Source organism: Semicossyphus pulcher, unplaced genomic scaffold (genome assembly GCF_022749685.1).
Source record: "Semicossyphus pulcher isolate SPU_LCO1_2020_fin unplaced genomic scaffold, fSemPul1.0.p SCAF_4, whole genome shotgun sequence".
In the NCBI taxonomy this organism is placed as follows: Eukaryota; Metazoa; Chordata; class Actinopteri; order Labriformes; family Labridae; genus Semicossyphus; species Semicossyphus pulcher.
The window spans coordinates 3,414,484-3,438,543 of NW_027211715.1; the positions used below are offsets into that span (position 1 = coordinate 3,414,484).

The 24,060-nt window shown below is 42.3% G+C and overlaps 1 protein-coding gene across 3 annotated transcripts in view; it reads left to right on the forward strand.

Annotated features, from left to right (window-relative positions):
• Nucleotides 1-338: 338 nt before the first annotated feature.
• The window catches only part of LOC138607290 (cyclin-dependent kinase-like 5), a 53,016-nt gene continuing 29,294 nt past the window's right edge, over nt 339-24,060 (forward strand). For 2 of the 3 annotated variants that reach the window (XM_069679869.1, XM_069679871.1), the window contains exons 1-3: nt 363-504; nt 3,619-3,840; nt 6,765-6,799. In XM_069679869.1, the coding sequence (XP_069535970.1) occupies nt 3,777-3,840; nt 6,765-6,799 (99 nt within the window). In that variant the 5' untranslated portion in view covers nt 363-504; nt 3,619-3,776. Of the gene's footprint in view, nt 505-3,618; nt 3,841-6,764; nt 6,800-24,060 lie in introns of all 3 variants that reach the window. The other variant, XM_069679870.1, reaches the window with a different exon arrangement.

Genomic DNA, 24,060 nt, shown 5'->3' on the forward strand with positions numbered 1-24,060 from the left:
TAATGCAAGTAGGTTTTTACTCCTATTAGCACTTTAGTGTGTCCCTTGGATAAATTATGTTATCATACAGAAAGCAGGGTGTGTGAGCTTGCGAATTATGTAATTGAGAAATTAGAACAATAATATCCCACCTCATACGAAACACCCTCAGACCGCAGCACCGTTTTTTCACTGCCATTCTGCTCTCTGATTGGTCCAAAAAAGGGGGCGTTGGAATAAACAAGCATTCCAAGCGCTCTCATTGGCCAGCGTCACGTCACTCAAACTGTTGCCTGGTGATCTGCTCGCAGCTTGTCAACCGCACGATCCAGTTACTGTAGCTGCCTGCTGCAATGAAAATATCTTCGTTTGTGGGTGGATATATGGGCCCAGGTCCATCATTTTTTTTTTACCAAACACTGACTGAGTGAGTAGTTTATTTTATCGTTTCATATTAACCCTCTTTCTATGGTGTGAATATCTTCTGTTGGAGCTAACGAGAGAGACAACGTTATCAAGCTTCAGGTTTGTTTTAAGCTAATTTGCGGTTTTGTGTGTTTTGTGGCAGAGCAGCAAGAAGAAAACTAGCCTGATTTTAACGTAAATATCCAAAGTCCAGGTGTAAAAATAACTGTTTATGCGAGTCAGTTTTGAACTAAGTTGGGTTGAGTGTTGCCATATGTTTGACTTGTTGGATTTATTGCTGCTCTGCGATGAAAATGTGGGAGCTAGTTTCATTTATTCTGTGGGCAGTGGTAGCTAACACACACACACACACACACGCACACACACACACGCACACACACACACACACACACACACACACACACACACACACACTTGAACGTACAGTCCCTGTTAAAAACACTCATTTGCCAGCCACATTTCCATCTTGTATGACTGTTTATCTGCTGTTAAGGATGTTAGAAGAAGCAACAGGACAAGTGCCTGACAGGTATTTACAAATGCAGCAATTATATTAACATTGTATTCGTTATTGTGCAAAATGTAACCATACATTTACTTGTTTTTCTGTTGTAGCTGTTTTAATGTTGTATATTGCTCAAATATGTGTGGTTAAGTTACCTAAAAAGGCAGTGATGTAAGCTGTTATTGTTTGGCAAAATCCATACCAAAATGTCTGATTCTATTGATTATAAACACAATTCAAGCATAGATAATAGTGATATTTGTGCATTGATTATATGAGGAGGTTTAAAGGTGCTGCGTTTTGAATTCCACAGATTCAGTCCATTACCACGCATGAGTCATTCTTCTGTTGATAGAGGCGAAATATATGATCCACAGCAATGCCCAGTGCATTCCTGATCATATTAGCCTTCTAGGTCTGGGCCTGGGAGAGCAGTTGGCTAAAATCTGCTCTGAAAACAATAGGCTGCATGCCACTGCATGGAGGAAGCTCTCTGACGCACTCTTGTTTGAAAAGAACAGATGACCAAAGGCTTTTTCTCTGTAGCAATCTGTGCTGTAAGTTCAGGCTTGTATCATCCTCCCCCAGTTTACCTGTGTTGATGGTGTGCGGCTGAGTAAGATAAGGGAGTAATAGACCACACAGCGATGTTTAGCGTTCAGGGAGACAGAGTTTATTTTGGTGCCGAGGTTTTGCATACTGATGAGCAGCTCCTGTGCCCACAGCACCGTAGGAGACTGGGAGAGTGAGTAGGCTACACAAGTCCTTGAGCTTTTCCCAGAAAGGAGAGGATGAAATGGAGAAAGTGGTATCTGGAGTCTTATCTGATTCAATAAGAGTAAAGAGTGTGTGGATAGCAGAGGAGGCGCTTTAATCACATTTACAGATTGTGTGGTGCCGTTTACCCTCCAGAAAAGGTAGGATCTGAGGGGCATTAATTTGTCTCTTTTCCATTATTTGAAGGTATAGCCGACTATGTATGTATGTGTGCTTCATTTATTTAAAGGGGCACTTCAGTGATTTTACACATTAAGTTCAGTTAACTCGTCTCTGAGAGAGAGACTATCAGCCTGTGGAAACTGTTGTAAAAGGTCTGTATGAAGTGAATCTAGATGGAGCAATCTAAGGTCTGACAAAATAGCCCATTATGATGACACCAGGGTTATCTGATGATGTCATCAGGGTTATCGGGAGAGATTGAGATTTCACATATTTGACTGATAACTTGAGTTATAACCTGTTGGCACAGAGTTTGACAGAAGCATTTATCAGGCAGGAAAGTGTTATGAAATATGCTTTTAAATTGCATCCTGGGATTTGTAGGAAGAAGCATTTTTGCGTTGCATGGTTCAACATAAACCTTTAAATATTGGTGGCAACCTGGCAACCTGGCAACCTGGCACCAGCTTCTGGTTGCCCAAACTGAAAATCTGGTTGTAAGTCAGGCAGCTTAGAATATGTTTTAATGTTTGGGATGTTTTTTGGTGCAACTTTTCACTCTGCAGTCGAACAACTTGATTTGCTTCGCCATTGTCTACTGGTTCTGGTTTGAACTGTAACAGCACTATTTAATTATCACTACTGCAACAAATATTTAAAATGTATTTCATTTTGGGAGCTGTTTTGCAGTCTGCTGTCCCTGTTTTTATATTTTTATTTCATATTTTTAATTATTTTCAAAATGTTATATTTTGGGGGCATTTTCAGCCTTAAACGGACAGAGACAGAGACACACAGATACACAGCTACACATAGGAAGCAAATGCAAGGGGAGAGGGGGAATGAAATCCAACAAGGGGCCTGGGTTTGAATCGGACACAGGCTTCTGCGATATAAAGACACAACCTTAAATTGAATGCGCGATACCAAGTGAGCAACCAGGGGACTCTGTCCCTGTTATTGTTTTAATACAAAGTTGTTAACATCCAGGACTTGGTTCATGTCGATCCATGTAGCAGGACCTGTCAGTTATGGGCTAAAAGTAAGGCCATGTAATGTGGTGGATACCTCTGTTTGTACACTTTCATGTCGTACATTGCGTGCACAATGAACTTAATTGCCTAGGGCTTGAATTTTGACAGGGTAGTGTCATTTCACATCAAACACATCCACTGGGTGGACGACTAATGCACATAACAGCTTGTTTTTCTTCATCAACTGGGCCGGGCATACAACATTTGACCCGGTTTGTTGTCCCCCAGAAAATCTGCTGCCTTGTTCGCTTAATTTGACTATAATAAATCTGCTTTTACTTTGATTTGCCCCTGTGTGCCCCCTGTTTTGTGCAAGGTGGAAATTGTGCCACCATCTACAGTATATCTCCATTTAGGCTGAGACCTGTACCGCTTTCAAACAACTATTATTCGACCTTTCAGGTACTCCGTGTGCTGTATTTTGCTAATTGTTCTGTGCGGAACTGGAATTATGCACTAAAAAGCAAGAGCAGACACAGTGTTAGCCTCTGCTGCTTCCATTGTTACTGGTCTCTTTGGCTGAATGGAAGTACAATACTGAATCACTGGAGTGCCCCTTTAACTCAAGGAGAGAGCTGTAGAGCAGTTTGGTGTCATTGAAGTACAACTGGACAGCTCCACAGTAAGAGCCTATAAAGGTCTCTTTCTTGACCGTTCATACATCTGGTTTTAGGCAGTGAGCTGATGCACTTTGAATATATGTTAAGTATATAATTTGGTGTTTTGTTTGTGCAGGTGAGAGTGAGCCACTAAAGAAGGCATGCAGCGGATATTATGGCGAACAGCCGGCACACGCCCCTCGGGATCCAGCAGCTGGCCGCCTCATGCCGTCCTGTAGCTGGGTCTCCTCCGCCTGAGCTCCATGCACCTCACGCATCACACCTTTTGACTTCATGAAGATCCCTGACATCGGTGATGTGATGAATAAATTTGAAGTCCTTGGGATTGTGGGGGAAGGTGAGTTCTCTGATTTCAAGTTATAACCCACATTTTGTTTGTTGTCAGTCTGCAGCAGCGAGTCCAGTCGAGTCTTCGGCCACAGCTGTTCATGAGCGGTGAAACATGCACTCACAGATTTGTTGTAGGGCTTTTCAGTGAGCAATCATTTGATTGTTTTTATCCAATTTGCCTGTGAAACAAGGCCGTTAAAAGCCTGATGTGTTGTTCACGACTGTGCAACTCCGTAAGGTCAAGGACAATTTGTTTAATATTTATTCATGAGGAAGAATTTTAACATGAAAAACTGAAGCGAGGTGACCTGAATTCATCCTCCTCTGTTGTTGTGAGGAGGTGTTTTTCAGTTCCCTTGTTGTAAATATCAGTGGGGCAGCGGGATTTGATAGTTAAATTCCCTGGAAATGCTTCTCACTGCTTTCTTCCCCCTCTGAGCCTCTTGGTTGATATAAAGCGCAGAAGCCCTGAGGTGAAGCCACCCACTTGTCCCAGTTTTTAACACCCGTACTCCCACATCCTAGAAGTTTTATAATGTGTGTATAATGTGTCCCTAGAAGACACAGGGAAACTTTGAGCTGCATTTTGAAGGCTGAGCGGACGACCAAAGATGAGTCGTTCTGGAAGGAAGTCAGCACTTTTTGTGCCACATTAAACTGTGAAGTTTTTTCACTCCAGCTCGACTCTCTGCCTCTGCACTCATGGCACAGTGCGCTCCACTTGATCCAGCATCATAGATTTTTCCTCAGTGAACTCGGGGTCAGTCAATTTTGTTAATCATTTAGGACTGAGTGCAGCTTGTCGGCTCACTCTAGCTATTACAAACACACTGAATCTTACATAATTACAGCCGACTCCAGGAAAATGAATGGGAGGAAAATTGTGGCGTTTTTAGCACGTTGAGAAACACGTTCTTTTAGCTTTAAATGCCATCGTTTGATATTGGATTTCTCTATGACGATTAAAGAGACATCTGACAAATATTTATTAAGCAAAATGTTACATTACATTTGCATTTTCATTTTAATGCAGTTTGTTCTTGTTTGTCTTAAAGGTTTTCTGTTAAAGCTCCTGTGAGGAGTTTTTCGCTGGTTATGAAACAGACTGACATTAATTATGATGACTGTGTATGAGCTACAAAAGCAAACCAGACCATCAGCGACAAGATGGATTATTTCTATATAGTTATTTTTAATGCCTGAAACCGCTGCCGGTGGTTAGGTGTCAAAGGAAGTGATTAACTGCACGCTGCCTTTGTTTACATTTTCCAGGGCAAAACTTTAAATTGAGTGATGCATATGATTGTTAAAGAAAGCAGGATGAGATTATCTTTTTAAACTACCATTTAAGCCTGTACAGGACAAAAATCAGCAAAGAGATAAGAGGTACGGCTTTGTCCACAGGGGGCACCAAAATCAACACAAACCAAAAGTTCCTCACAGCTTTAAGTGAAGAAGCATTTTATGACTTAAATTGTAGTTGTCAGTGCTGCTGGGGCGCTGGTTTGGCTCGGTTGGTCGAGCAGGCGCCCCACGTAAAGAGGCCACAGTCCTCGTCACACTGATCGCAGGTTCGAATCCCAGTTTGCCGATCATTTGGTGCATGTCATCCCCCACTCTCTACTCCCAACATTTGCTCTCTTCAGCCGTCCTGTTGAATAAAGGCAAAAAGCCAAAAAGAATAATCTTTAAAACCAGCTGCGGAGGATCGTGGTTACGTTTTTGGAGGATTGGTTAAAGGGCTTATGAGAAAATGGAAAAAATAGGGGTTAAAGAAAATTGAAGAAAATACCAGAATTTGACATTTGACAAAGACTGAAATATGAAAGATTTTTCACTTTAAACCGAGTTGTTAGAAGATAATTGTGAAAAAACTTGGAAAAACTGGATTGTTGCAGCTCCACCTTAAGGTCACATTTAAGTGGGATTTTATTTGTCTGAGTAGTGGGTGGATTTTGGTGAGTTTTGGTCTCATGGTCTTTGCTGCACAAGCGTTATTAGGAAAGAAAAATAAGAAATAAGAAGAACAGAAGATGTGAACTACAACAAAACGGGGTCCAGCAGCAAATATTCACTGATGCGGATGAGATTCCTCACGCTGGTTTTATGTGCCTTCAAGTAGATTCTCTCAACTTTTTACAGTTAAGAAAACTATTGTCTATTAACATGTGGCATACTTTAAAAAAGCAACATTGCCAGTGTAATTAAGAGCATGCAGTTTGAAGTTAATGTGCTAAAACATACAACACCCCCTGTTTGGAGTCAAAGAGTGGCGCTATCTCCTGCAGGGCACAAAATGAAGTGTTGCACTCAGTTTTAGTCTTCTCTGTATCTAAACCACGTTAGGAAGACTGTAAATGTATTTGTGCAGCCTCTCGTTGAGCCTCGTTTACTTCCCGTAGCTCTGATGTGTTCGTGAAGGAGCACGGAGCCGTTTGTCATATGCCTGCTCGGTCCATGAATTCCTCTTGAACCCTCGGGGGGATTTGTGTGTCTGACTGCCAGGGTCGATAACATCAGAACTACAGTAGCTTGCCAACACTTGTGTCCTACTTTCTGAGCCACCTGTCCTTTTATAGTGGGGGATGTTTTTCTTTAATTCATGTGAACATATGAGGAGCATGAGTAAGAGGGTTTAAGACCCTTTCCACTTCTACTGAAGCAATATGCTGGGATACAAGGAACTTAGTCGCTTTTGGCTGACTCTTTACTGGTCTTTGTTTTCTCATGACTGAAGTTCATGCTGGATCCACAAATCTCCTTTTTGAAACCCAATTTATTCTGTCATTTTATTACTATTTCATGGAGTCTGCTTTTAAGTGAAGTAGCTCTTCTTGAAAGTCATTTGTGAAATACACGAACACTCTGAACGTTCTCAAAAAGAGAAGCCATGGTAAATCTGAGTTAATTATGTGTTTCATGTTCTTTTAGGTGCCTATGGTGTTGTTTTGAAGTGCCGACACAAGGTAAGATTTTATATAATTCAATATAACTACCTCAGTATTTATACTGTCGCACCGTTACAGTCATCAGCTGTCCCTGAATCCCCTATCTTTTCATATTATGTATTATATTTTTCACAGACTGTGTTATACAAAATGGTCAATTAAGGTTTAACTTCACTCTGCTGTTATTTTATACCAATGACTGTATATATAGAGGGACAACGCGTCTCCCTCTGCTCCCATTGTATGAAAGTGAGGCCAAAATAGCCCCTGTGAGTCTGCACAGTAGAGATCAGCAGGTGGAGCCGTCGTAGCCACTTCCGCTAACCAAAACACACACTTAACTTACTGAAAAAAAAGCAAGGATCCCGCCTGGCGGCGTGTTTAACAGCAGAACAGCTTCTCTGTGTTGGTCTGAGGTTAACGATCACAGGTATGGAAACTTCAGTGACTAGTGATTGTGTTAGTTACGTCTCCTCTCGCCGTTCGTCCGCCACTCTGCTAATCCAGAACAGATCGGCTGCAGGAGCCAGATTTGTCAACAGAGCTGTCAATCATCATTTTGACAGCATCAAATAACTTATTAAAAGTAAACTTGTCAGAAAAAAGACTTGGACGTAAATCAGCATGATAAGAACTAACTACAATGATAGAAACCATGTTTGAGAAAAATGTATTTGGCGTGTATTTTGATTTTATAGTTTGACTCATGTCCCATCTGTTAACATGGAGGAGGCGGGCTTTATGAGCTATACTGCAGCCAGTCAGCAGGGGGCGATAGAGAGGGTTTGGCTTCACTTTTAGGGAGCTGTCATGTCGTCCATCTTTTTATACATCTATGTTCGTCTATGTTCAATACTTCTATATTTAGGCACTCTCTTATGAAACCATTAAAATGTCTTTATTTACCTGGAATGGTCATGTAGACCTTAAAACCAAACTTCAGGACGTCAGACTTTGCGTTTGACTTCCTGGTGAAGGCTTGATGCCGTAACGCTTAGAAGTTTGGTTTAAAGGTGTACATGACCATTCCAGGACAATACATTTTATTGGTTTCATAAGAGCGTGCCTTGGACTTTTTCTTGTTTCCTATGACTACATACAGTATATCCCAGTCAAAAACCAGGAAGCGCTCCTTCCTGTGTATTTATTATTTTTTTTAGTCCCATAAAAAGATCAAAATAAACAATGAAATGATCCTTCTAGCTGTAGCATGCAATTGTTGTCCAAAACAATTAAAAAACAGACAGACTGTGGACTTAAACACCATGAAAGAGTATATGTATCATATGTTTCAAAGGACTTGGGTTGACTCAATCCTACATACACAGTCCTGCTGCCCTGAACACTCACTAGTGCACCAAATGAGGATTAATCCGCCGCTTAAAATAGTCCCCAGTTAATGCAGTATTTCCTTCTGTTTCAGTAACATTTGCTAAAAACTAGAGTCGAAGAAATGTTTTACACTAAGACTGAAAATCAAGCTCTTTATCTGAATTTGGTGCATCATGGGTAATTTCAGTGTATCTTTGGGAGTTGGGTGGATAGGGTGTCGCACTGTGCAGCATCGCTGTTCTGGATGTCTGACTTGACGCTGGAGGACAAGGAGCTGCTCGTTCTTCCTCTCGGCCTTCATACACTCATCATGCTGCACTTTGTGCTGTTCTTTCAGCTGCTTCAACAAGTTAGTCGTGTTGCTTTGCAGCGCAGACGCAGGTTTCATGACCTCTCTGCTGATTATTGTTTCTTCTTAACATCACTTGGACTAAACCTGTAACTATACATCTGACTTTAGTTTCTCCGACCGTCTCTGTTGTTTACTCTTCCACTCTAAACTGCCGCTGCGAGGTAGGCGCTCACATGACATGCCAGCTCCCCCAAAAGTGAAGCCCAAACCTCTCCATCGCCCCCTGGGGGAGCGGCTGTTAGTTTAGGGAGCGCTTGATTTGATATGCAGCAGAGTTTGCTACTGGCGAAGCATTTTAAACGTCATCATCGCTGTTAATCATGTTTATTTAATCGTGAGAAGACAAAATCGTGATCTGGATCACTATTAGATTAATTGTGCAGCCCTTGTGTCGAGCTGAAATTATTTAAAACCTCAACTTCAGTAGGGACCAATGAGGTCGGGGCTGAGAGCCGCAGACAGGCTCGGGAAGTGGGAGTCAGACAAACACTTTATTTGTTTTGATGTTTTTATTGTTGACAATAACAAATATATATCTATCTATATAACTATATATATAATACTATCACTGGTCTTAGCCTTTAAGGACGGAGACTGTGTCCTGTGTGTTTATCTTAAAAAAGATGTGACTAGTTGAAATAAGGTCAACACTGTGTTTGTAGGAGGATTTTCTGGTTTTCATGCACCTGGTTAGTTTACTGCAGTGTGCCTCAGTATTATTGTGATGCTGTAAGTGGCTCTCATGGATGGCTGGATAATAAGTTGTAGTTCTTTAGGCTCTGCTCGGATTCATCGCTGAAAATGATCTGCTCTGAATGGCAACACATTTATCAACTTAAATTCTTCCACTACTCTGCCACTTTTTCATTCATGTGAAAGCAGGTCGGGTAGGCCATTTTGCATTAAAACAATCAATTTTTTAAGCACAAGAATAAAAAAAGAGGAAGCAAAAAACAGAACAATAAAGCAGCAGGGCTATGAAAAGCAGGCGACCCACACTGCAGTTAGAGCTTTGTCATCTCAGCCCATTTAAGGAAGAGGCTGTGCCACGAATTGACGGCAATCCAGCATGAATAAGAGAGACTAACTGCCTCCTACTTACAGAGATCTGCAGGAAACAAAACACTTTCTGAGCCTTCCTCATCAAAATCCTTGATGCTTCTCTTCTGCTGCAATCATCCAGCATCTTCTGCCTACATTACAATGTTTGTTGCAGATATGACCTTACTCAGTGTATCCATTAGCACAGGTTTGTGATGCGAGCAAGTTAGCTTAAGTGTCAGAAATGAAAAAACAGCAGCAGCGGACTGGATGTTGAGCGAGAGGAGAAAAGGAAGAAAAGCTCGGCTGTAAGCCGGAATCACAGCCTATAATTACCCAGCTTTATTGTTCAGACTGATTGATCCCGGGCCGAGGCAGCTGCAGAAGCCAATGTTTCCATTTTGTACAAGAGAACCTCCATCAGTAGACCTCAGTCAGGTCCACACAACAGACGGAGGCTGTTTCTTTGTCTGTAACACGTCTTCAGTGTGCGAAAATCTGTCATCATCACCATGATCTCAAATATTTATCATCCTGAGCAAATAATGACTCTTTTTCAGCAACACTTGTTCAGAGTATTTATCAGGAAAGTTTATGTTAAAGCCACAGATACATCAGCTGCTCTGACGTTGTTGGAGGAAAGAAAATGTTGGCCAACGTATAATCTAATGTTTCTGAACATGTGTGTTTGTGCTGCTGATGCCAGAGACTTAAATCATGTGTGTGAGGGATCTGGTTTTGTCTGTAAGTTGATCTTAATTTGCAGTTGAGTGAGTGATAGTTTATTAGTTGAATAACAGGTTAAGATTTTTAGCTTGTTTGCTAATCTTTACAGGCTAAGAAATCAATAAATGCTAATTAAAAGAAATCAGTATTTCTTTAATTAGAGATGTAATCTTTAAGGCTTTCAGCTGAATGAAGTCACACTATCTTTTGCTGAATAGGTTAAAACACAGATTGAGCCTACGGTCCACTAAAGGCCCCTAAATTGATGTACTGAGTAAATGATTCATTCGGCAAGTGCAAAAAGAAACTCAAATTCTGGGCGGCGGTGTAGCTCAGCAGTTAAATTGTGCGTCCCATTAACAGAGGAGACAGTCCCCGATGCAGCGCCCTTTGCCGCATGTCATCCCCACTATCACTTCCCCTGTTTCCGACCCGATCCACTGTCCTCTCTCTCTAAAGCCGGTTTCCCACTGGACAAAAAACCCGCTAACACCTGCTAACACCCGGCTTTTTTGCTTAGTGGGAAAGGTTACAATCGGCATTCAGACCCGGGTCAAAGGACTCTGCAGTAGACCCTGGTAATTATCGCCTCGGCTCCGATCGGCATTGATGGGAACACAAAACCCGGGTTGACACGCTAATCTCCGCCCCCTTTCCGGCGCGATGCTCCGTCGGTAAATTGCGACTCCTTGCCATCTCAGCTACAAATTTCGTCTCCGTCCGAGCAGCGCTCGAACATCGTTCCAAATTTGTCTGTGCCGAGTTTGATAAACAGACTGAATGAGTAATAGATACAATAAAGAGCTAACCACCGTAACATCTTCACTGTTTACTAACCCTGTTTCGGCCATGACGTCAGACGGTGACGCAGCAGAAAAGAGACCGACAGGAGTATACTATACTTTATCACTGGCAATGGGAAAAGAAACAATCGGCATCTATAAGCGGGTCTTCCTGGGTCTGAACAACCTGCATCAACATGCTAAATTTAGGTGGGAAAGGGGTTTAAAAATGTTTAAAACATTTTGGCATCAATTACGTACAATGGGAGCTGATGGAGACGCGCTGTCCATCTATATATACAGTCATTGGTATGGAAGTACAAATGTTGGCACAAGGAGATGACTTGCTCTGGTTGAAGGGAAAGCTGAAGTAAGGAGAGGGAGTGGACAGAGCTGTAAGTATGTGAGATACTCGGGGGACATCCATCCATCTATCTATACCGCCTATCCTGTTCGGGGTCGCGGGGGGGCGGGAGCCAATCCCAGCTGTCATTGGGTGAGAGGCGGGGCTACACCAGTCAATCACAGGGCTGACGCATAGAGACAGACAACCCTTCACGCTCACACCAATGAACCTAACAAGCATGTCTTTGGACTGTGGGAGGAAGCCAGAGTACCCAGAGGGAACCCACGCATGCACGGGGAGAACATGCAGACTCCACACAGAACGGCCCACTACGTCGGAACCGGGAATCGAACCAGGAACCTTATAGCTTTGAGGCAACAGCGCTTACCACTCGGGCACATGCGTATAATCAGCATCGTGTGAAACATTTTCTTTGTCGAATTTAACGTCCTCTTTAATTTAACTGATTTACAACAGGTGAATGGAAAATGTTACCGTCTGAATGGGATGGAAGAATTGGGTGCATTAAACAGCAGTGCTTATAAGACGTTTACTGTCTGCAGTGTAGTCACAGTGCTGTTTACATTTAGAGCCATAGCTGTGTTTTCATTACTTGAATTGATGTTAATTTATGCAGCCAATTTGGAAGGTCTTTTTAATTAGCTTTTTATAGTTTCATTATTTGTCTGGCGTTTAACAAAGGAGTAACAATCCCCAGGAAGTCTGGCATTTTGCTTCATATGTGGGCCTCGTGTGTGTTGCAGATTCCATGTTATGTGCAGCTTTGATAGAATATCTGTTGGTAAGTTTACTGCTGGACGTGTGAAAGCACAGGAGGACGAGTTCTCTGGCTGCAGATCAATATGGACCAGTGCCATCTGGAAAATCGCATTGTTAGTGTGAATGGGCCGACATGATTTTTTCAGCTGCTAACTCGCAGATCTATGCAGCATGATTATGTGTGCATACATGCAGACGTGGGCACAGTCGAACACACACTCACACGTATATTCAGCCACTTATAAAGCAGAATAAAACACAGGCTTATGGAGGGTTCGGTGGTGCTGTGACAGAGTGCTCCGGCCAGAGAAAATGGCTGTCTGCGTGTAACAACTGGTGCAGAGTCGCAGCTGCTCGTGCTCACAGAACATACTTATCAGCCGCTGACACGCCCCTCAAATTTAGTTTATGCAGTGCTTGTGTTTAACAGGAATAATTAGATCCGGAGACAGATATAGAACGGATGCAGAGTGGAGAGTGTGTATTCACTGACTTCCACACCGAGGTGAGAAGAGGCTGCTGGATTACTGAGTGTGTATGGCCACATATGCTCTATAGCATCTGAACAGTCAGCTGGCTTTAGTGTGACATTTATGACACTAGCTACGGCCTAGCTTCTTTTTAAAGTTAGGATTCCTTCAGTGTTCATCACTAACAAGGTTTGTACCAGGAGCCGAATTGTTTTCAGAGGTCTCTCCTCATCTCCAAAATCAACCGACCTGCTATTAAAACCACTGAAAAACAGAATTAAGCAGCTCCATGGTAAAAATCAGTGTTTCTCCAGTTCTCTTCAGGGGACACAGCAGGTCAAGAGGGTCTGATAGCAGAGCTGCTGCTAACTTTATATCAGCTCGTTTCTTTGCTAATTTAAGCAGATCCTTCATCCTGCTAAAAGATAAATGGAACAAGATCTCAAAATATTATAAAAAATTGTCGGATGAAGGTGCTTTAATGTCCATGGCTGCAAGGGACGCAATACTGAAGGAATATTCTCACCGGTAACACAGGCTTCAGAGGCAGGCATAGCCATAAAGTTATGGAAAACCGTAAGAGAATATATTGAATCATTGGGATGTTCCCTTTTTAGGTTATAGTAGAAAATTGTTGTGTTTCCTGTCGTGTTGGCACTCACTGATGGCATATTTTGTAGGCCGTCTTAATCTGCGCTTTATCACTTTTAAATTATCCAAGCCACGTCCTTTTAAAGACGTCATGTCACCAATTTGCCCAGCATTGGAGATTAACCCGAGTTTACCTTCGCTGTCTCTTTCCTGCCCCTCCGTCTCCGTCTGCTTTCTTCACTGGTGGCGCAAACAATGCTTACTGTTTGTATTTATGTGTGTTATAAGGTAAATAAGGTCAATCAAGTAAAACATGTCCAAGGATAATCATGGATATCGACATAAATGTCATCACCATCTCTATCAGCTGGTTTTACCTCCCGGCCCTAATGGGGTTTATTCATTTATTTATTTATTTACAAGCCACGCTATTATTCTAGCAAAGGTTACACTCATTATATATTGACAACCAAATTATGCCACACAAATGGGATAATAGGTCAGACCTACTTGTATCATATTGGGCTGCTATTGCTGAAAGTATCACTGAGTAATGGCTGCATGTCCATTGTTAAAGCGTTGTCTTTCTCGTCACCATTATGACAGGCTTTATGTTGACAGACCTTTTCTTAAGGCCTCTTTATGGAACATGTCGGTTTCAGATCTGATGATGGTTTACATTTAGAAGCCAAAGGTGTGAAAAACCCAGAGGCAACGTTAAATAAAGACATGACGCAGCGTTTAAAGAGCAGTTATTGTTGTCGCCTGATGGAGGGACACAGTTATTGTGTTACTAATGATTTCCAGCCTTCCTGCCTCATGGCCCGATCAGACAGAACGCGTTTTAGCAGGTAAACCCTGTTAGGGCCGGGAGATAAAACCAGGTGATAGAGATGGTGATGACATAAACTGTACGTCCATATATTTTTTGTAGTTGTTTTCGGTGAGAGGGATGCTTTTTGCGTGCTGCTTTTGCGTTGCTGAGCGCCTGTGCGCGTCATGTTTTTGAAGAAACGCTCTGAGTGCCTTGAGTTGAAAAACGTTCCCACTCAAAGCATAAAAGCGCCCGACGTCATGGATGTTTTTTCTCATTGTCCAATCGGATGAATGTAGAGGCCGGCCTTCTGTCAGTAAAATAACGGTTAGGTTAATGACAGCTCGTGATTTGGTGGTTGCCTTAACAACAGAAAACAGAGCTGCTCTTACCGTAGGCTTCAACAGAAAAGGCCGTGCGGTGCAGCCTGCAAAGCGTGTTCTGTCTGATCAGGGCCTTAATCAGTCTTTTGCTATATTTCCAAACCATCCCGAGGTTATTAAATAAAGAGAGCGACCACACTTGACCCTGCATAATTGTGCTATATCAGAAGAGTCGAGCACACTGCACAGAGAAGCTCTTGTCTTGTTGTTCGTCCCCCTTCTTCCGTTTATTCTGTTTATGTAAAATGGATCATCAAAGGAATATGTTTGGGTTCTCTCTTTGTTTGAATCGTGTTTCATTGTGCTGCCATGACAGGAAATAGTAAAATTAGATTCAAGGACGCTGCAGATACAAACACACCTTTTAGCCAGCTTAGCCTCAAGGATGCTTCAGGTGTTTCTCTTGTCCCTTGGTGCTTAATGAAATCCACAGATTATGCTAATGTACTGTGTTAATTGTGTGTGCTAATAATGTGGCTTTTGTCACTGAACTTCATCACACGTTTGGCCTCAATATACAGCTTTTTTTTTTTACAATAAAGAGTCCAATCCTCAAGAGTGTTTTTGCACTGAAGTAACTGATAAAGGAAGCTGTGTTGGGGACGTGGCTGCTTGGTCAGTCCTCCTCTTTGGTCACAGTGAAATGTCATGAGAGATTTCTGCGATGCTGTTTCTAGTGCAAGAGTAATTCTCGTGTGATCTTCGTGTTGTCGCTTGATGTTGCAAATTGATGTCAGAAGATAGCTTGGTTTGAGGAAACAGAGCAGCTACCATCTCTGTATCTGTCTGTTTTTCTCAGGAACCTTAAAGCTTTTATTTTTTGGGGACATTTTGTCTGTATTGATAGGACAGCTGAAGAGAGACAGGACATATTGGGAGGAGAGAGTGGGGGATGACATGCAGCAAAGGGCCGAGGGTGGGAGTCGAACCAGCGGCTGCTGTGTCTGTATCCTCTGCTCTACCTGCTGAGCTAAACCAGCGTCCCTTAAAGCTTTTATTTTGAAAGAACTTTAGTTTGACTCTTTTTGGTCTTTTGTGTTTTTGTTCCTGCAAGCGGAAAATAATTGCTGCTTATTTTAAACCATTTCTGGATTGAATTTGTTACAGTCACTGCGTCCTGATATATCATCAGTATTATAATGCTGACTGTTGTATGAAGGACAGAATGGATCAATTCTTCTTCTTATTCGTTATCAATAAAGTTTCTCAAACTGACATTCTTTATTTCAGTGTGCTCAGACAGAAATGTCTTCTTCGCTTGCACGTCATTCTTGTGTGTTTTACTCTACCTGATAAGTGGTGCTGAAGTTTGCTTTCTTTATTCGCCGTGTTGACGAAACTGCGACTGAACTGAACTGAGTGGAAACCACCCTCTCTGCTCGCTCTCTGACCCCGAGTTCATTAACATGTTACACGGTGTGTTTGCTCAGTGTAGATTACAGAGCAAGCTAACCTAGCATGGAGCTCAGATGACCCAGAAAACATTTGTATGCTCAGACTGAAAACAGCTGCACGTGTTGAAATAATTCAGAATATTTAAAGACACAGATTTGACATAACTGCGAACTGTAAATATTCTCTGTCTGAGCAGAGAAGGCTCATTTTACCTTGTGGGTCACATGACTCGACTGTCATGAATTTGTGCCTCAAATTTACCCAAAACTTGATGTAAATATAATCTGATGCAGAATTGTCTCTTTGCTTTGTGCAGCTTTAAGATAAATAAATTGTGTTTGGTTTTGAGCGTCCTGTCACGTGTTGTCGACTTTGTGTTTGTCACTAGTTTCTCTGCTGACTCCTCGTTGACTCTGAGACCTGAAGCACTTTGTGTTTAGTTTGAAACTTCATGAGTCAAACACAAAAGGCGTCTCTCTAGCAGCTAATCTAAATCCTGGATTAAGCTTGTACACGACCATAGGCGGTTCATTAGCATGCGTGCGGTTGTATGGGAATAGTAGAAGGGAGAGGGTAAACAGGGCTGTAGTGAGTGTTTGTTTAAGCGTGGAAACACCTCTCAGGAATGCAAACTACACACAGCGTCACCCTGAAAGTGCTTATCATCCCATGAACTGATTTCCCCAGCCACTCTGACTGCACACAGGTAAAACATTGACAGCATCAGGGCTCCGTCTCCTCCGGCGGGCTGATTAATGATTCAGATTAAACCATTTCATGCAATTATATGTAATATGTTCTCATTAATCGTAGGAGATTAACAGAATTATGAGACGCCCTGGCTCAGCCTGCGGAGGTGTTCTGGCTGCATTATGACTGGACCTCCGCCAGGATCAGAAAGTGTAATGCAGTCCTCAAAGTACTTTGACTCATTGAGAAAGTATCAGACCAGGAAAGTCTCCAGGAGGGCATGAAAGGAGCGTTTCTGCCCTTTAGATGAGCAGTAAAATCAGCGTTTCGTGTCAAATGTAGAAATCTAAAGATGGCGTTTTTCCACATCTTTAGAAACATGAAGTACAGGCTGTAGACTCGCTTCAGGTAAATGTACACCTGCCATGTTTGTGTTTGTTGGCACTATGCAGGCTCGTTACCGCCTTACCTAATTGCCTGCTTGGCTCACTGCACACTTATAGCTAAGCATGTAAACAGCAGGTGTACATGCCGGGCTGTGAGCATGTTTGTCAACCAGATAACGTTCATGTGTCTTTTATAGCCGTTTGCTCTTTCTTGATTTTCACAGCAGAATGTAAAAATCAGAGAGCACTTCAGATCACAAGGGATTCATCCTGTTTCATGCATGTTGCACTTTCTTACATATAAATAGCAACAAGAGGAAGGCTCGCCTCCCACATTACACAGAAGTTATCAGTTACAATGCTGGAAAGTTCCCTGTGATGTTTTTCATTTTATTACTTCATAGAAATAAAAAGATATTTTTCCCCAAGCGCCAAATTATGTCAAGATTACAAAGTAAGATAGACTTTATTGATCGCCCATTGGAGGAAATTCACTTGTTACAACAGCTCAAAGTAAAGGACAGAGTAAAACAAGTGATGGATAAACAAAGCAAAGACAATGAAATACAATAATAATATTAATAAAACATATATACATATAGTTTTTGAACAAAAAAATTGCACCAAGTCAGAAACACTCACAGTGTCTATCATGGTGATATGGTTGTTGATAAGTAAAGTGAAATATTTTACAGAATAAATAACTATTGCACATGAGAAGTAATTGCACAGACATAATTAAAGTCGAGGTGAACTGAAAAATGTCATTTTAATCCTTTTAGATCACATCCCCGGTAACATTGTGCATCTATTTGACAATATAGGCCAAAAAAATACAGAAAATCCATTTCTTCGTCTTCTTATATCAAAATCATTTTTTCTTCCGGTAAAACTAAATTTCACGTGTGCTTACGTAAGTTAGCACCAAACAATTTCAACCAATCAATCTGCAACATTTAGCTGCAGAGCACCAAGAACGCTCGGTCAGTTAGCTAGCTACTGCGCTGTGGAGAACGTCTGTCTACGCCCACTTCTCAACGATCAAATCAAATCCCTCTAATGATATGTCCCGCCTGCACGTCCTGTTTCACTCGGAAATACGTCACGATACGGAAGCTAGATGCTCTCGAAATGCCGTTTCAGCTAGACTTTACGTCAAAGGCTAAATCGTCTGTGTTGTTGTGTGTCATAAGCTTTGGCCATGGAACATGAAAACAACAGCTGTTGTGCTCTAATGCCCCTGTCCATTTGCACACTGGAAGCAAAGTAGAAACCAAGTACTTGTGTGATCATATTTGCATGTTGTTTGCAGTGATCTGATTTTGCAGCGCTCAAGTGCTGCTTCAGATTCTTAGCACGCAGCTAAAGTCTGACTGCATATCAAGCATGTCAGGTTAGCATTGGCGTGGTCCAGTAAAATGTAACAGATGTGAACTGTCAGTTTTCCTGGTCAACTTTGCACTTTTCTGGAGCTGGTCATGTTGTTCTTGGTTCTGGAAAGTTATCCATAATCTGGGATTAACACTAAGTTAGCTGGTGCTGTCTGGGGCCGGCTTCACCATCCAGAGCACATAGTTACATGATAGGCCAAGTGTACAAGTTCAAGTGTGCGATGTGGGATGAGGTCCCATTAAAGGACAGCTGTGTACTTCATGTTATTTTCTAAAATCCACATTGTGCATTTTAATTTGTGCTATGAAAAGAAGCAATGCAGGCTGGTTAACTGGCCCTGGTGGGTTCACTGATATAGACGATACCGTCTATAGATTATGAGTTTGTTGTTTTTACACTAACTGGGACGACAAATATAATTCAGGATGTGATTTAGGGTTTAGCACTTCATACGTCTAACATTTTGTCTTAAAACTAAAAGCTCATTGTGTGTGCGATGCAGTGTTATAATAACTGTTATACTGGGTACAGTAAAAGTTAAGCTGATGGGTACAGAAGGGGAGAGACTGCTGACCCTAATGCATCCTGAGAACAGAAGCTAATGTGATGCCGGCATGAAAATGCAGAAGACATCAGTTGAGTTGATTGTTGATAAAAATACCTCCTGACAGGAGCGTGCATGCAGCAGTCGACACGTGAGACTGAAAAGACGGCAAAGTAAACAAGTGAATCAAATTCCCTTCACAAATTAAATAAAAGCACTTTAAATGCATTTTTTTAGATGCAGTCTGCAGAAAACTTTGCAGAGAAACCTGCACGTGGTTTACATCTTGCACAGCATCATGAATGTTGTTATTAAACAAGAAATGTTGTGAGACGGGAGCAAACAACACAGCAAGACGTCTCCTGAGCCGCAGGATCCCATGATCACGAGTCATCCTATTATTAGCACGTGAGTAAGAACATATGTGGCACATGCCAAGATGAGTCTACAGGCACAGAGCTGGCTGCTCATGGTGAAGGCTCCTGGCAGCTCCAGGATGGCATGGAGTTGTTTTTTCCTGGCAGCGTTTGGTTCACAGGAGCCGGAGGGCCACTGACAGATGCCAACACAGAACATGTTCATGGTGAAGCTTAGTGTACAAACCAGGCAGTGGTGTTTGTGAGATGAAACCACATACTGGTGGTTTAGAACATCAACAGTATGGCAGTATGGGCATTCGTGAAAAAAAAAAAATTATATACACAATATATAAGAGAAATGATTTTATGTTTATACGCCGTGCTTTCTCACTGAGCGTGCAAACATGTTACCTATTAGACGGAGCCGTGGGTAGACTGGCCGTGCTTTCACACCTTTTTGATGTGATCAGATGAAGCACAAGCAGCTATCGCCTCCCCTCAGATTAACTGGTGAACATGTAGCGGTGAAAAAAACAACACTTTTTTGGATTCATTTAGGATTCAGGAGGGACATATTGCAAACAGGCATTGTGTAAAACATGCAGAACAGCAGATCGACATGGAAACTAAGAGTTAAAGCTAATATGCACTTTAATATTTGTTTATCATACTCACAATATTGAAAAATGTTCTTCCACAATGCAGATTTCTCTCATATCGTGCAGGCCTAATCAACAGACTCTAATGTTTCTGTACTTTCCTCTCATGGTGCAAAGCTCTCAGCCTTTTGCTAACTAAAGCGGGGTACACACTTCTAGATAATCAGCCCAGATGTTTTTGGTTCTAAAGGTGATCTTGGCAGATGCTCCTGTGGTGTGATTTATGTAAAGAGTGATTTTACTTCCTCCGATCTGCTCGGAAGAACGTCGTGGCCGCACCGATTTCAGATCCTAAAGATCAAACATGTTCAATATTTACGATTCAATATGGTGTTGTGTGGGGGGAACCCTGAGGACAGCCGAGCATGCACACATGTATTTGTTCACTCTGAAGTCTCTCGCGAGAGATCTGGTGAGATTTCCAGTGTGGAAAGTCGTACTGGTGGATGGAATCTGTTGGTGTGTGCTGTGTTTTGGTCATCTTGTTGCTCTTCACTAGTTTTATAAACACCAGCTGGATACATCTTCAGTGATGAACCCAGGGTCATCCTGTTTTTCGGGTCTTTGATCATCAGACACCCTCACCTGAGCCAGTCCCCGGCTTGTGTCCAAGTGCCTGGCTGTGCCATTGTTTCCTCCTCCTGATCCACAGCCACGTCCGAGCTTTTTCTGCGGCTTCTGTGATGTTCCTGGTGGCTCTTCTCTCCTGCAACCCTCTGATGCCCAGAAGACTGAGTGTCTGATGTAGCGACTGGCCTGCGAAGCCCCTGCAGCCCACATCACTGGGCTCACAGCGGGCGCTCCACAAACTATAGGAATCAAACGCTTAAATCCATCAGTATTTGTCATTTTGCGTGGGCCAGCCTTTATGTGCCACTTGGCATGGTCCTGTGGGTGCCTCTGTTAAAATCAGTCTCATGAGTAGTGCTCAGGAATATAATCTTAATCAAATGTAAACTTCTGCAGCGTCTTATCTGTCTTTAATTAAGAGTAAATTACTCTCCAAAATATCTCACTTTCTCAGACTTTCATCTTTAAAAATACCAGTCAAACATTTTCTGATGAAACTACAATTTTTCAAACATTGACAACTAAAAGTGTGTATTAGTTCTTAAAGACCTCCTCCAGTGAAAATCCAGTGTTTAACCTTGTAAACATCTCCATGTGGTGTAAAACATATCAGGGACAACATGAGCAGTCATCTCCATGGCTGGGCCTGTCTGCTTTTAAACTGCAGTGTACCAAGGACAGGCTGAACAACACGTTTTCAGATTGGCAGGTTTGAGATGTCACAAACCTAAGGAGCCAATCCCGTTAATGGACAAGGTGACACCAGGGTTTCTGCGTCGGTTCTCGTGTCCTGGAAGCTTTCAAAGTTACAGACAAATGGGTGAAATTACGGTCAGATATAATATGGGGCGACGCCTGCGAGCTAGTTCAGGCAGACAACTCAAGCTGCACTGATTTAATAATTGATATGCGTCACTTCCACAGGCACTTCCCTCCCAATTGGCGGTCTTTTTAAGCTGCAAGATTTCTGGTCTCTCCCTCTCTGCTCTGTCACTGCCATCACTTCCCTTCACCAGTACTTTCAGCCCCACCACCTCCCCAGCATCCACCTGCAGGCTCCGAATACGGGGTTTAAGATATTATCTCATCACTCCTCAATTTCTGCATGTGAAATAAATCTGTGAGGAGTGATGAGGTCGAAACGCCAAACACAAGCTGTGTTCTGCTGCTGCAATAAACATTTCAAACTGTAACAACGTGCAACTGCATTTATTAAGCTTCACAACAATTGATAGGTAGGCTATATCAAGAGCGTAGAACTTGGTAGGGAAATGACTGAACATACCCAACAATCATTTTGTCCAAAAATTAATATGACAAGGATAACGGTTTCACTTTCAACCTGCGGAGGAGTCGTGCATGAGACAGCGATCACTCTGTCTGTCACTGTAAACAAGGACTCCCGTCTACAGTTCAGTTCATACACTTCACTAAACTGAAATTCATACAGCAGAACAACATGCCTCACGCTCAAATGACCACTTTAGTTTCTGCACGGCGTCCGCGCTGTCCATATGCATGCGCACTTTCTCTCTCTCTCTCCCTGAGGGAGTGCAGTTCGTTATACATACTAATACAGTATTAGTCGATATAAAGGCGATTAATCGGGATATATTTAACTGATATCCCTGATGAGGACTTCGCAGGCCGCGGAGAAACTCAAGCCTTCATAGCTGTGGAGCGCTGGCATCTCGTGCGCTTGTGGCATCGATGAGAGGAGGCGGTGCTGCTGACGCGTCCAAACCGGTGATTCGGATGGCTGGATTAGCATATTCCTGAAGCGCTGAGGGGGCGGAGTTACAATGAATCAGTGATATTTTTTTTATTGAACATATATTATTTAATCGGACTTCAACAGATTTTACCGCAAAAAAACCCCCACAATAACTACCAGAAACCCTGGGTGACGCTTTGCATGTCATTATGTGTAACCTATGGCAACCACTTTGGCGATGCGCGAGCCAGCTGTAACCGTCATCGTCATTTTTGCAAACTCACTGCTGACTAATTACAACATTTCAAGCTAGCTATGTTTCAACAAGTTGCCACTAAACGATGGCAGAGACGTGTTTTGTTTTTGTGACGGAGGGGGCGGTTGGAGATGTGCATAGTGGGCGGGGCCTCTGCAGATTCAGGCTTTTTTAATGAGGGAGAAGGAGGAGAAGCCTCGGGAGGATTTTTACAAGGTAATTAAACATGTTTTACAGAAAAAACAGGCTATTTCTTATTTCAAGCAGAGCATTTTATATGTCTGAAAACATGACTGGAGCTGCTCTTTAACGTTTTACTTCATGCAGGCAGGTTATATCAAATCATTTCTGCCTCGGCTTCATGCTTACAAGTGGAGTCACAGCAGGTGTTTCTGATCCACAAACACAAAGAAGCAACACCTGCTGTGATGTCACTAATGAGAGTGTGTAAAGGCAGCGTAGTGACACTCATAAATAGTAGCATTAAAAACGTTAAATCTTAAACTCAGCTCTGTGGGACTCGTGTGTAATTGACTGTTAAACGCTGAGAAGAAATGAATACGTTCTTGTTTGCATTCTGTTTCCTGTGACTTTGAGTTGTTTAATGGAGGTACAACACAACGATCCAAAGCTGAGTAATTAGTGTATTGACTGGATCTATTAGGCCTATCACTGTTTTAGGAGCGGCCATGTAACATCCAGTGAGTCAGCAGCGCTCTGCAGTCAGCTGTTGTTTGTCCTGTCTTGATCAGAATTGCTCCTTTTTTAAACCATCTTTCATTTTTAAGGTTGCGTAACGTTTTTTCTGTTTCACAGATAACAGAACTGATGCGGTCGCCTTAAATTGTGTTTCTCCCAAATAAGCTGAGTGGCTGTCAGAAACATCGAGATTTATTTAGTGTGAAAAAATAAAGTCTATCCGCCCCCTTTGAAGGGAACAGTTATTTTTGCACCCAGTGAACTGAAACTGGGACAGGAGAGGAAAAAAGGACGTTCACATCTAACATTAAATGGGTCACCTTGAGTGGAGCGCTCGTCTATGTGGTCCTATCAGGAGCCAGAGACAGAGAGAGAGAGAGAGAGAGAGAGAGGGGACGCGCGTTTCCTGTCTGAATGTTAAAGTTGTCATCATCCCCCTGATAGATGACGGCTATTTAAAGGATCATTCTGAAGCATTGCAGACGTCACGTCCAACTCACCTGTTGATCTCCTTCTGACTGGAGTCTTGCTTTTTTTGAAAGTTATAGCTAACTACAGTAGAATGCAATCAATAGATGTCAAACATTTTAATGCTGCATGTCAGCCTTAGTTTACTCGTCCAGTTTGCAGCTCGGTTATTCATTCAGGTTGCAGTGCGGCGTTTGCAGTCGTCTTCCATCTCTGGCTGCTTTGTGTTTGTGGTTGTTTCCTATCAAGACCTGAACCTTAGGATGAACCAGCAGGGGACCAAAGTAAATACAGGCTTGGTGGGTTTAGAATTCAGGTAACCTGCAACCTTTGCAGAAATGTTATTCTTATATTAATGAGGTCTAGAAAGGCCAGGGATCACAGTTACATAAGATACTTAATGTTTCTGCCGTTAGGTACCTCTTAGTAAGGTTTTAAATGTGTCCTAAATAGATTTCAGAAGACTGAGCTGCCACCGTGGCAGGTCAGCCAACTCTATAATCAAGCCACAAGGGTCCATGTTACTGTAA